The following is a 13987-nucleotide window of genomic DNA, read 5'->3' as shown; positions in this document are numbered from 1 at the left end:
AGGACACGGGGCAGGCAGGAGTCCCCATCCTCTCTGTGCCCTCCTGAACACAGGGACATAAGGGACAGTGGGAATGGGGACACAGCAGGGCCCTCTCCTCTGGGAATGTCCCACCTGCCCAGGGGCCCTGACAGAACACAGGGGCTCAGGCTCTGCAAGGGGACCACGAGGTTGAGGAGGACGATGCTGAGGTAATTTGGGCCCACACTCTGAATGCAAACTGGTCCATGGAGGGGAAAACCAGAGGGGCCTTGCCACAGCAGATCCCTTCTGAGGGAAGTTTTCTCTATTCCTGCACGTAGGTGCAACATGGAGCACATGAACGCACTTTGACACCAGATTCTCACCCCTGCTCGAGCATTTTGGCACAACAGGAGCAAGCATTCCCTAATAACACAGGGGTTCAACTCTTGTGCAAAGCAATGCAAATGGTGTGCCAGAACTGCTCCTCGGCTGCTTCTTGATCTGAAGGAGGCAGGAGGTGTTTTGGCTAAAGTTCCTTATCTCTTTTGTCTGATAATGGGAAGGTTTCACAGAGGTCTTGGAGGGGCTGGATCCAGGAATAATCAAGCAAGAAAAAACTGAAGCAAGCCCCCCTGAATCTCACTCAGGAAGCACCGTGAGAAAAGCAATTCTGGTGCTTTTATGGTTGATATTATGCAACATATTCAACATTAGTGGTTATATTCTTTTCTCTTTGACAAGAGGTCATCAAGAGGTGCTTCTGCCTGCTTTGTGAAGGGAGCTCCTGGGGCCCATTCCCTCCCAGAGGGGCTGCACTTGCTGGGTGCCGGGGCCTTCATTGCTGGGCCCACTGGGAGCCCCTGATCTGGGCCGGGTACCAAGGGCAGGGCTGGCCCGGCTGTGATGCCTCTGGCCCCTGTGACATCAGGGGCAGCATGTCACAATGGGGGCAGCTGGAAAAGGCCCTCGCAGGGAACACTGACCCAGCACAGCCTGGGCAAGCGGTGAGTGCACACGTGGCGGGGCTGGGCTGGGCCAGGGCCGGGGCACAAGCGCCGCAGCCGGGCCTGCATTGTCCCCCTGCATCCAGGGCCAGCCCCTGGGGCCGGCGCCTTGGCCAGGGCCCGGGGCTGCTGCTGGCCCACTGGGACAGGCCCTGCTGCCTGCCAGCTGCCTGGGGCCCTCTGCTTCCTGCCCTCACATCCCTGCGCCTCCGGGCCTCCCTTCAGCCCCCACAAGGTCCCTTGGTAGCCCCAGTGAAACCCTTGTCTCTCTCCTCCTGAAGCCCATGGTGTCCAAATCAGTCATTGCCCTGCTGGTGCTTCTCCTCTTCTACTTCTCACGGCCCGTGGTGGTCAGTTCCAAGTATGTAGAGCTGAGCAAAGAGGACCTGGAGCAGGCTGCCCCAGAGCCACCCAGAGCCTGCCTGGGGACCCCTGCTCTTGGCAGCCGTGCAGCAGGGGCCCTACTGGGCTGCAGCTGAGCTGCTCTTCCTGCCTTTCTTCCTCTGGCTCAGGTACAGATGGGTGGCCATGAAGCAGAGAGCAGCAGCCCAGAGAGCTGAAGAAGAGTCCAGAAGGTGCAGGATGGAAATGGAGCAGAGAAGGCTTCAGTTCAAGAGAACATGCAAAGATTTGAAGGAGATGTGGAGGACCATGAAAACGATCAGGAAGAAAAATGGCCAGGCTGATTTGAATGAGTAGGAAGATGAGCAGGATGCTCTTTGGGCTGGCCAAGGCGAGCCGCACATCTTTGTGAGCAGCCAGCGCACAGAGCTGCGCTGGGGCAGAGCCTCAGGGCTCCTGACACACCCTGCCTCAATCCGCTCCATCTCTTTATTGTATCTTTAATAACTGCATCTGTTAGTGCTTTTCCCTGCCATAACATTGCACTTGGTCCTGGATGGAGGTATTTGAAGCAGGATTGGGCCAGACTGATGTGCCTGGATTGCAATAGGGGAAATGTTTAGAAATAACAATATATATTTATTATATCTAGGTAACTTTTTTTTGTTGAACAATGCAGTTGTACAATAAATTAACTGGTATTATTTGTAATAATATTCAATTATAAGATGTAAAAGCTAGAAAAAATGTAGTACTAGAGTTTTGCTGGAGGGGAATATAAATTTATTAGTCAGGAATGACACCTTTTTTTCATTTGTATTGCAAAAACATATTACGTAGTAGTGTATTATATTAAATATATGTATTTTATATGTCCATGATATAAAATATGTGTATGTATATGATATATAATATGGTATAATTTAATACTATAACATAAGAGTATATTGTAACCTGTATTCTATAAAATGTATAGGTCATATTTCATGTAATAGAGGTCATAGAATATATAATGGCTATAAATATAGGAATTGATAGAAACAATCGATATTGTTATAAGTCTATGGATACAAATGACACTTTGATTTTTGTCATAATTTTCAATAAAGTTGTCAGCGACATATTATTTCATTTGTGACATTTAATGGTGTCTGTGCCATCCCTGGAACCCTGTGGCTGCCATGGTCCTGCCCTGTCCCAGGCTGAGGGCAGCGGCTTCACTCGGTGCCGCCATGGCTCCACCCCGTCCCTGGCACATTGAGGGCAGCTCCTTCACTCGGTGCCGCCATGGCTCCACCCCGTCCCTGGCACATTGAGGGCAGCTCCTTCACTCCGTGCCGCCATAGCCCCACCCCGTCCCTGGCACATTGAGGGCAGCGGCTTCACTCGGTGCCGCCGTGGCTCCACCCCGTCCCTGGCAGGCTGAGGGCAGCGGCTTCACTCCGTGCCGCCATGGCTCCACCCCGTCCCTGGCAGGCTGAGGGCAGCGGCTTCACTCGGTGCCGCCATGGCCCCACCCCGTCCCTAGCAGGCTGAGGGCAGCGCCTTCACTCGGTGCCGCCATGGCTCCACCCCGTCCCTGGCACATTGAGGGCAGCGGCTTCACTCCGTGCCGCCGTGGCTCCACCCCGTCCCTGGCACATTGAGGGCAGCGCCTTCACTCCGTGCCGCCATGGCCCCACCCCGTCCCTGGCAGGCTGAGGGCAGCGCCTTCACTCGGTGCCGCCATGGCTCCACCCCGTCCCTGGCAGGCTGAGGGCAGCGCCTTCACTCGGTGCCGCCGTGGCTCCACCCCGTCCCTGGCAGGCTGAGGGCAGCGGCTTCAGTCGCAGGCTGAGGGCGGCGCGGCCAGCCCGATGGCTGCCGTGTTCCTGGTTACGCTGTACGAGTATTCGCCGCTGTTTTACATCGCCCTGGTGTCCGTCTGCTTCCTCGTCACCAGCGCGCTCGTCCTCGGCTGGTCAGTGCTCGGGGGCCGGTGGGGCTCGGCCGAGGGGGCCTGGGCTGTGCTGAGGGGGAGCAAGGCCAGGCCCACGGTAGCGGCTTGGAACGGTCCCTTCCAGCCCAAACACTCCTAGGCTTCTAAACGAACAAAAAAATTTTTTTTTAAAGAAATTATACGTATTTCTCTTAAGCTCGTTTCTATTTTAGTAATACCGAAGTGTTTTCTTAATGGTTTTCGTAATATCATTCATAATACTGGCAAACAATGCGCTTGTATGTACTGAGCTATGTGTGTATCGAGGCAAGGGAGCAGAGCTGGGGAAGGGTCTGGGAGCAGCTGAGGGAGCTGGGGGGGCTCAGCCTGGAGCAAAGGAGCCTCGGGGGGACCCTGTGGCCCTGCACAGCTCCCTGGGTGCAGCCGGGGTATTTTCCAACCTACCTGATTCTATGAATCTGTGAACTGATCTCCTGAAGTGTCTCGAGGGGTGGCGAGTGAAAGGGCTTTGCTTGTGTTTGAGAGGATGACACAGAAATGCCGCTGTTGCCTTTTTCAGAAGCAGCTCCTTGAATGTCCCTAACCCTCAGGAATGGCTGTAAATGTAAATGTAAATACTGGTACTTGCCAAGAGCAGAGCATTGATTGGCAATCAAAATCTTTCATGCAGAAGTTGTGGCTACAGCAGACTTGTGTGGCTTGTGGTGAAAATAAAACTGGAGTTGTTGAACTTCCTCTCATTGGCTCCACATGAATATCTGCAAAGTGCTGGTGATAAAGCTATCTTTTAAAAATTATCATACTGAGCCATGATTTAGATGAATCCTCATCATATCTATCCCTAACCACTGTTCCTTTTGCCAGTTTAATCATTATTTATCTACTTGTGGTAAATTCTGGCCGTCCCCTGCTCAAAAAGGTCTGAAATAGATGTGTGCTACAAGAGCCTAACTTGTATGCACTGGTTTTTTTGGGTACAGGGTGTACAGAGGACTGTCCAAAGGCTTTTTTTTTCAGGATCAGAGATTCCAGTTCCACCTGCACTAGGTGTTATTGCAGTTTATGGAAATACATGCTTTTTTTTCTTCAGACTTGGGGCCTGTTAATCGAGGAGGAGCTGTAGCCAGGAGCTCAGCACATAGCAGCAGGTGAATGTGTGGGCAGCTGCTCAGAGGTATTTGCTGCTCTCTTGGAACTCTGCTGTGCCATGGCCATGTCCAGGAGCCTCCAAGGGATTTTCCCGTGCCTGCAGCTGCAGTTACAGCTCGAGTGCTCCTGAACTTGCTCAGGAAAACAAATCCTTCATTTGCCACACAGAGCACTGTAAATGCAAATGTTGTCACTGGAGCACAGCATACCTGATCTATTGCTGCAGTGGCATTTGGGCTGCCCCATAATTTTCAGCATGAATTTCTTTAATGATGTGTTTGTGTTGGTGTCAGTCAGCCTGAGAAACACCGACTGTTGAGGAATGTTCATGTTCTCATTTGTCAGGCCTTGCAGTGATGGGAGGAGTGTCTGTTCCTGTGTCAGCTCTGCGTGCCTGTGGCTCTGCTCACTCTCCAAGTAGGTTAATGCACAGGCAGCTTCCAGAGCCAGTCCCACAGGTGCCCTGGGCACAGGGGTGAGGTGGAATTTACATTGATTACCTGGGCATTGTATTTTTAGCTGGAGGGGAATGCTCCTGTTGGGTGGAGCTGAAGGCTCAGCACCTGTTGGCTCTGCAGAAACATTAATTCATTAACTAAACCCTTGGAAATTCCTGCTTTTTCTAAGGTAGCATTGCTCTGAATAAATTAATGTTCTCCTCTACCAGCTAATGATCTGGACTGTTAGATCATAAAATAAAAACTGTATCTTTATTCATCCTTCCCACACTTCCTACACTTAAAATTTACAGAAAACCACATCTGACTGTGGAACAGAAAGGCCTCTATGCCTTCAGCTGCTGCTAGAACTGTGCCAGAGGCTCTTTTATCTTGCTGCTTTTCATGAGGATAATCCTGTTGCTTTCATCCAGTGAAGAAAATTTCCAAGGAACAGGGATTTTCTGCCACAATCAGGCAGATTCTGGTATAAAACAGGGCTGCAGAGATGGGCTCTGATAAGGTTTGGGTATTGAAGAAGGGAAGCAGGTGGTGCCTCAGGTTTCTTTGTGGGATGTTTAACTGGGATATTCCCCTGTAGCCCCAGGGATGTCACTGGGGGTGTTTTCCCTCGTGGCAGAGGGAGCTGTGCTCAAATCAGTCATGGCCAAGAGCCTTCGATGATGCCACTGAGGAAGTGCAAATGTTTCCATGAAAGGAATGGCTTTAAACAGACAGAGAGCAGCTTGAGGTTGGGTATTGGGGAGGAATTCTTGGCTGTGATGGAGATGAGGCCCTGGCACAGGGTGCCCAGAGAAGCTGGGGCAGCCCCTGGATCCCTGGAGTTGTTCAAGGCCACGTTGGATGGGGCTGGAAGCAGCCTGGGCTGGTGCTCACGGGAGGAGCCGGAATGGGCTCACTTCTGCAGGACTCGGGAGCAAATCCTGGCCTAAGCCTTTACCACTAGAGGGCAGCGACAACTCTCATTCATTTTATTCTCTTTGTGGAAACCCAGAGCAAAATATTCCCCCTTTAAAGATTCCCTGCATCACTTGCAGACTCCTGCCTTCTGACAAACAGCTGAAGTCCAAACGGCAGGATGTATTATCCATGCATCCTAGCAGATACTCTGGAAAGCCAAGCTACCTGTGTTTGTTCTGCTGCTTGCTATTTAGAGCTGACAAAAAAAAAAAATCAAACATTTCAACACTAACACTGAACCCACTCGTTCTTTTTTTGTGTCTCCTAGGTTTGGTTTGGGTGTTCCTGTCATTCTGAGGAACTCAGAAGAGGCAGAATCCAGCACAAGGGTATTGAAAAAGCGGATGAGACAAGTGAAAAATCCTTTTGGGTTGGAGATCCATAATCCTGCTGCAGCTTCAGTAACAAGTCAGTGGATTTCTTACATGGTTTTTGTCAATTTGCATTCCTGAACTTGGTACTTTCCATTTTCTGCCTAGAATCATAGGATGGTTTGGGTTGGAAGGGTCCTTAAAGATCATCTTTTTGCTCTCATCCTTTTTCTCTGTCATAATTTCTCAGAAATACACTTCCATTACAGGAGAAATAAGCTTTTACACAGTTTATAAATGTGGTGTTTTTAAAAGTGAAATGTTTGGATATGAAGGTACACTTTAATTCTCATTAATGGAACACTTCCTGCTATTACAGATCTTTAAGTAACTAAAACATTTGCAAATTACCAACCACTGTGGGCGTTTCTATAAATTTCATGGAATTGTAGAATTGTACAGAATTCATTATGGAACACGTGCCACCCACTTAAATCTAAGCCCAGATCTTCAGCAGTGTTTGGAAGTGCACTATTTTTAATAAATAGATAAATAAATCATCACTCTCTTTTTCTATCTGTTCTCCAATGGAAACTGAATTTAAATATCTGTTTGGATCAGAGTTCAAGCCACCCCATCATTCCTGAAATCTCCCAGAGAGGAATTCATGTCCTGCATCCCTGGGGAGCAGTGAGCAAGGCTGAGCACCCACACAGCTGTGGGGCCTTCCCGTGCATGAGGAGGGGCTGCAGCAGATTTCCCCCTCCCTCAACATAAAACCCCCACCACAACACATCCAGCAATTCAGGCAGCTGGGATTTCTCAGGAGCTTTGAGCTCTCCTGCTCCTGTTTGTGCAGGAAGTGTTTAGAAGTTTTTTTAAAAAAAGAATGGGGAGCATAGAGGCCCTTTTGCTCCTCCCTCTGCATGATCAAGAGCCTTATTCTTTGAGAGCACAGGGAGTTTTGTAGATGAGTGATCTAATTACTGCCATTATCTCAGGAGGGAATGGACTTTGGGCTGAGGTTGTGCTCTTGGATCTGCCAATGAGTGTCTAAAGTGTTACCAGAAGTTAAAATTTACCGTTCATAAAATGCATGTGGTGTTTTTGTGAGCTTAATCAGCCATTTTATCTCCTCACACCCACTGACTTCCATAAACACTAAGCTGAATCTAAATTGTCCGAAGATTTGTTTATAATGATAAATGATTTTTGTTATTTTATAATGTTTAGCATTTTAGGGGCGGCCCAATGTACCTGAAGGGAGCCTAGAAGAGACTTTTACAAGGGCCTGGAGGGACAGGACAGGGAGGAATGGCTCCCCACTGCCAGAGGGCAGGGATAGATGGAATAGTGGGAAGAAATCCTTCCCTGTGAGGGTGGTGAGACCCAGGCCTGGGTTGCACAGAGAGGGACTGGGGACAAGGGATGGAGGGACAGGACACAGGGAATGGCTCCCACTGCCAGAGGGCAGGGATGGATGGGAGATTGGGAATTGGGAATTCCTGATGTGAGGGTGGGCAGGCCCTGGCACAGGTGCCCAGAGAAGCTGTGGCTGCCCCTGGATCCCTGGAAGTGCTCAAGCCCAGCTTGGACAGGGCTGGGAGCACCCTGGGACAGTGGAAGGTGTCCCTGCCATGGCAGGGGATGGAACAAGGTGAGATTTAAGGTCCCTTCCAACCCAAACCATTCTATGATTTTATGGTTCTGTGATAAAAATCTGTGACACTGAAGGTGTTTGCTGCCTGTAGCCCTTCAAGCATCTAGACTTAGCAATTCCAGGATTCCTGCACGTGGTGAGTTAATGAAATCCCTCTCCTTTCTCCAAGGGGGTGTGACACTGACACCTGACTGCCTGGAGGACTGTGTCCTCACCTGCTACTGGGGCTGCAATGTCCAGAAACTCCACGAAGCTCTGCAGAAACACGTCTACTGCTTCAGGATAAAGACTCCTCAGGCATTAGAGGATGCTCTCTACAACGAATACCTCTACAAACAGCAGTACTTGTATCCTTTTTTTGAATTGTTTTGACAAAATATGTTGATTTTTTTGGCACGGGGAGCATTGAGGATGGTAAACGTGCTGCAGATTTTGGCACAACTCGTTTATGAACAAACACGATGAGAAATATTCTTTATGCAAACGTCATGTTTGTCTGCAATTGCAACCACTGATTGTTTTCCTTGACACAGGCAAAGCATTAAAAAAAATGACAAGGCAGAGAAATATTGTCAGTTACCAGAAGATGCTCAAGTTGTGGATTTTGGCCCCGTGCCTAGAGCTCGCTATCCCTTGGTAGCACTGCTGACGTTGGCAGATGAAGAAGACAGAGAAATATATGATATTGTAAGTAATATCAGAGTATATTTCAGGGTCACTGTGCTTAAGGTCTGAATGTTTCAGGAGAGAGGCTTCAAAAAAGCAGCCTCACTTTCCTGTTCCCTAGAATTTGGTCTCACTTTCTTGTTTTCTAAGATAAAGCAGCTCAAAGCTTTAACCTCCAAACCTCAATCTTTGAAGAGGCAATGGAGAAACATTGCTTACTCTTTATTTATTCACTACAGCATTCAAAAGATGGTTGTGATTTCCCCAGATCTTCAGCCTGCCAATGTCCCTGAAGAATGAGGGTTGGGGCAGTTTAGCAACCTGGTACTCTGATTTCTGGGATCACACAGGCATGTGGTGGAGCTCTTGCACTTACACAGATTCTTGGATTCTGTTGGCAAGGCAGGAGGGATTTTTAAATAAGTGTCTGGCACAGATATGGAGCTGATTGCTGACTTGGCTATTAGAAACCTAGAAATTACCTTTCTGCCTCAGGTCTGTGTCATGGTTGTGTCTCACCAGAGCCAACTCCAGGGCACTTCCAGGAAGGGGTGAAAGTCTGGCTTGAGGCTGATAGGAGATACTCAGCTCCTCAAAAAGGCTCTCCTCCCAATCTCTTGCTATTAGAGCAGCTTCAGCCTTGCCACATGCTGTTCAATACCCTTTATAAACTCTAAATTGGTGAACTCTGAGTGATTTGAGACACACTTTTATCTCCATCTTTCCATTGGATTGATAATCTGATTGCAGCAGCTCCTTGAACAGTAGCACAACTGAATTCAGAAGGAAATTTCCTGAATCCACTGAACACTTTTCCATGCATTCACCTGCAAGCTGTAATCACACCAGTGCCTGAGAAATCTGTCCCCTCTCCAGGGATGGCTGTCCTTGGCTTCTTGTCACGTGACTTTAGGACTGCCCTCCCACCTCCTGTCCCCACTTGAGATGTTTTAATGTTTTAATACATTTTTATAGAGACTCTAAATGTAATATTTGAATGTATTTGACATTAGCATGGGCATGAATTTGTAACATCTCTCTTTTGAGCCCTAACATAGAAGAAAGGGGTGAAAGAGAGTGATGGAGGTATTTTTCCTCTGGTTTTGGAGGAAAGGAACACATCTGTAAATCCAGTCAGGAGTAACTCCACCTGAACTCCTTGCCAGACAAATGTCAGAATTGAGTCTGGTTTGTTGAAACAAACTTGTAAAAAAGAAATGGAATGTGGAAATGGATCTTTGCCAGTGTGATATTATCATTTTGAATTATATTTGGGGGGTCTGTGTGGGTGTCCATCACTGTGGATGGTGTTTCAGTGATTCTTTCCTGGGAGGGGGTAATCTGATTTTTATCCTAACTGGTTTTGTGGCAAGATCATCCCTACTTGGTTTTGTGCCATCATTTTCCTCTAGATCCAGAAAATTGGCATGACCATATATAAATGTACAGAAATTACTGGAAGACTATCATGGCTAAAGTGGAAGCTTAGATCTCAAGCAGTGTGATTTAGAAAAGAAAAAAAAAGGCTCTTTTGCCAAGAAATAGTGAAATCAGTTCTTATAAATCCATATGTGTAGGTACATACACATTTGAACTCTGTATTTAATTAGCCATGTGTGGATTTTGAAGTGCAAGTCTAATTTGCCTTTAAATTTCTTTTTAAAGCAAAACAGCTTCTATATTTCATTTCTCTTTTGACAGCTTCTGGGAACTACAATAATATTGAATTTCACTTTCTTTTTTCCCAGCTTTTTAGAGGCTATTACGTAATTTGGGCAGGGTGGGGGTGGTTAGGCACAGCATGCAAGCTTGGAGTGCTTGTATTTCCAGAGGAATTATCTGAAGTCAGCCCGTGGGGGTTCAGAATCCTTTCCAGTGAAATTTGTCTTTTGCCTGCTCAGATTACAAGCCAATCACTTCTTAGTGATTTTTGGAGTCTAAAAACTGCAGTCTGTGTGTTTCTGAGGGAAGGGGAGAAAGTGGAGAAGGTTGCTCAGGTGCCTTTGTGGTTTGGGGTGTAATTCCATGAGGTGGGAGCAGGGAGAGCAGGGCTCTGCTGTAAATGCCCACAGAAGAGCTCCATGGGGAAGCTGCAGGAGCACCAAGGGCTCTCTTGTGCCACATCCTGTTTATCCCTTGTCCACTGTAATTTATTTTTTTTTTAATCAGTGCTTCAATCAACATTGTTGAATTCCTGATTGTCTAAGGAATTAAGCAGGTCAGGAGCTGTACCAAAGTAAAACAGAGAATCAGGGAATAATATGGGTTGGAAGGGACCTTAAAGATCATATTTCACCCCCTGCCATGGCAGGGACACCTTCCACCATCCCAGGGTGCTCCAAGCCCTGTCCAGCCTGGCCTTGGGCACTGCCAGGGATCCAGGGGCAGCCACAGCTGCTCTGGGCACCCTGTGCCAGGGCCTGCCCACCCTCACAGCCAGGAATTCCTTCCCAAAATCCCATCAAACCCTGTCTTCTGGCACTGGGAGCCATTCCCTGTGTCCTGTCCCTCCATGCCTTGTCCCCAGTGCCTCTCCAGCTCTCCTGGAGCCCCTTCAGGCCCTGGAGGGGGCTCTGAGGTTTCTCTGGAACTTTCTGTTCTCTGGGGTGACCACCCCCAGTTCTCTCAGCCTGAGTGCTAAGGTTATTAAACACAGAATATTTTTCTGTTTGTAGATTGCAATGGTGGCTGTAATTCACGTTCCTGATGAAAGCTACAGACTCTCCTGCCGAATTCTGTATCAGTATCTCCTGCTAGCTCAAGGTCAATACCATGACCTGAAGGTAAGCCATGCAGGGAGTCTGGTTTCATGTGTATGACAGTGTTAACTTTAGCTTGTGTAGGCTTTCAGGAGCCTAAATTAGTACAAGACTTCTATTGTCATGCAAAGAACTGGATGGTAGTTGAAATTATTTTATCAGTTAAGTAGTGCCACAGGAACTTACTGTACAGAAATATTTTCCATTAAAATATTCAAGATTTCCCAGAGAAATGAACTGCTTCTAATCTAGGAGTCCTAGTGTCCACTTAGTAAAGCAGTAGGAAGAAAATCACTGTTGAATGCTTCTTCTTTCTAGAATTGCTATTTCCTTTCTTCAAAATTCCCTTTTAATCAGGAAAGCCTTAGAAGAAACTTACTTTTTTAAAATTCCTTTTTCTTGCACTATGCTTAGGAATCATGCCCAGAAGAATTTGCGCTTCATGTAAAATAAGACAAAAAAAGGAGCAGGGGATTGGAATATGAGCAAGAGCAGAATGGGTTGAGTGAAGCAGATTTGACAGCATGGTGGATATAATTTTGGTAGGAACAGATAGAGGATCCCTCTAGGCACAGAGACTGATGGACCAGAAACAAACCCGAGCTGCTCAAAACCTGAGCACTTCTGTTAAATTTCATGCATGACATTGATTTGATACAACCAAGGTCTGAGGACTTATCTTTAATATTTTCCCACTGTTTTATGTAATTTCTTGTGTCTGAAATGCCTTTAACTGGAGGGCAGGCAGCTGCCAGGACCCCCACAGAGTCTGGCACTGTTTGACCCAGTGAATGGATCCAGTGGCACTTCCACTGCACCTGTGCGTGTGCAGAGATTGGGGAAGAGTTTGTTCACTCCTAAACATTTGTATTTATGTGTATTTTAGCAACTCTTCATGTCTGCAAATAGTCCTGCACCCTCCTGCAGTGACACCTCCCCTGGTGAGAGCAGCACTGACAGAGGGCTGCTGGAAAAGGCTGGGCTGGCTGCAGATGAACCAGAATTGCAGGAAGAAAACAGCAAAGACTGTGTGGTGTGCCAGAATGGCCCTGTGAACTGGGTCCTCCTGCCCTGCAGACACACGTGCCTGTGTGATGGCTGCATCAGGTATTTCCAGCAGTGCCCCATGTGCAGGCAGTTTGTGCAGGAGTCTTTTCCACTTTGCAGCAAAAAGGAGCAAGATGAGGATGAATCGACCCGTGTCTTGCAAGATGTTCTTCCTGGAAGAGTTTTTTAACAGGAGTTAAAAATAAAAGACCTGGGTTATGTGCACTAAGATTAAATGTGGAAGCCAGACTATTTATGGGAGGATATGTAGTGTTAACTTGTAGGATTTTGCTTTTTTTTGTTGGGTAATTTTCAGCTTCCTTATTTTTCCTCGCTCCATATGCTCACAGGAGCGCTGCTTCCCCGTGCAATGTGGACAGGAGAAGTGCGTAGGAAAGCTCTGAAGGATGTGAATTTATTTATAACTGCTTCCTAGATTTTCTTGGAGCACTGTTGGAGGCTATTTTGACTACTAAATTTAGGCTGTCTACTAAAAAAAGAATAAAACTTGCAAGTGCAGTTGCCCAAGGCTCATTCTATATTTATTGTGTTTAAAATACTAGAGCTGTATATCATTTTAACTCGGTATAATTTAGGAACTTAGCACTTTACAGAATGTACCATATGAAGGAAAGTAAATATTCTTCATCGTTAACCCTGTGTGTGTTTATTTTGTAGCTGAAGGCTGGGCTGTGGCAGGAGCTGGGGGTTGAAGGTGGGGCTCAGGACACTGTTTCTGGCTGGTTTGGAGGATTTGTGTGTGAGGGCCTTCAGCCAAAGGCCTTTGGAAAGATTTTTGTTGATGATTCTTGAACTGCATGTTGATGACACTTTCAAGCCTGAGCCCCTGCGATGACATCTTGTGACACAGACTTTCAGTCTTGTTGGCAGTGCCTGTAAGAACTTGTTCTCCATGCAAATGTTGGTTAATCACTCTCCAGAGTGGTGGCAGCTTTGTGGGGCTTTGAAGGATTTCCAACTCTTTTCACTTGCATGGTCAGCTTGGATGATCAGTAACAAGTTAACCAGTTACCCTTATCAATAGTCCCAGGAAATGTAAATGTACCTGCTCTAACAAGGGAAGAAGCTAAAGAATAGCAGAAAATTATTTCCTTTCACTCTAGTGGTGTGTGTCAAAAGCAATAAAAATGCCTGTTGAGAAAAGAAAGCGGTTTGTTTCTTTAAAGAGAGACAAATTCTCCTAAGGACAAACAGGCTGAGTCTCACATCTGCTCCTATAAGGGAAAATGCTCCTTAGAACCTGTAGAAATGGGGAGTAGCTACTTTCTGTCCTCCCTTTTGTTCCCTTGCAGCTTTTCTCCACATCCAGCTCCAGGACAGCTGCTCAGGCAGGGAAAGCTGTGCTCCAGATCCTCAGCTCTGCTCTCCTGCAGCTCCAGGGTACACACAAGGTGCTGCACACCTCCAGAGGGAAGGAAGCTTCCCCCACTCCAAAGTATTCCAAGTTCACCTTTCCATCCTTCTTTTTTTATATTGTTTGCTGTGACCCTGCTTCTGAACTCCTGGCAATTACCTCTGAGGAAAAGATTTAGGTGGTGCTGTTGGGAAGAGTAATGGTTTAGTTGTAAGGACAGATGGATGTGGGGAATTGATGCCTGTAGCCACAAATTTCCAGCCAGTGATCAGCAGCCTGGTTGTAAGATAACAAAGTGACCATCCTGGCCAGGAACAACTTGGGAATAAAGTGCTGGACAAACCAGGCTGCTG

At 47.2% G+C, this 13987-nt stretch overlaps 1 protein-coding gene across 1 annotated transcript; it reads left to right on the top strand.

The window, feature by feature from the left end:
* The first annotated feature begins 2989 nt into the window (after positions 1–2989).
* On the top strand, positions 2990–13427 carry CGRRF1 (cell growth regulator with ring finger domain 1). Its single transcript, XM_064715907.1, has 6 exons — positions 2990–3270; positions 6085–6224; positions 7957–8134; positions 8327–8474; positions 11129–11236; positions 12099–13427. The coding sequence occupies exons 1-6, from the start codon at positions 3167–3169 to the stop codon at positions 12447–12449; spliced, it is 1029 nt and encodes a 342-aa protein (XP_064571977.1). The 5' UTR covers positions 2990–3166; the 3' UTR covers positions 12450–13427.
* Positions 13428–13987: the final 560 nt, after the last annotated feature.

Source organism: Zonotrichia leucophrys, chromosome 5 (assembly GCF_028769735.1).
Source record: "Zonotrichia leucophrys gambelii isolate GWCS_2022_RI chromosome 5, RI_Zleu_2.0, whole genome shotgun sequence".
In the NCBI taxonomy this organism is placed as follows: domain Eukaryota; kingdom Metazoa; phylum Chordata; class Aves; order Passeriformes; family Passerellidae; genus Zonotrichia; species Zonotrichia leucophrys.
Note: the sequence above shows the minus strand (reverse complement) of the source record. Positions and strands in the feature narration are given on the sequence as shown.

What these genes read in the sequence shown, in the direction of transcription:
- CGRRF1 (XM_064715907.1), top strand. Translation starts at nt 3,167, where the DNA reads ATGGCTGCCGTGTTCCTGGTTACGCTGTACGAGTATTCGCCGCTGTTT. An exon ending in AGCGCGCTCGTCCTCGGCTG is followed by an intron (nt 3,271 to 6,084) that starts GTCAGTGCTCGG and finishes TGTGTCTCCTAG; the next exon opens with GTTTGGTTTGGGTGTTCCTG. An exon ending in TGCTGCAGCTTCAGTAACAA is followed by an intron (nt 6,225 to 7,956) that starts GTCAGTGGATTT and finishes CCTTTCTCCAAG; the next exon opens with GGGGTGTGACACTGACACCT.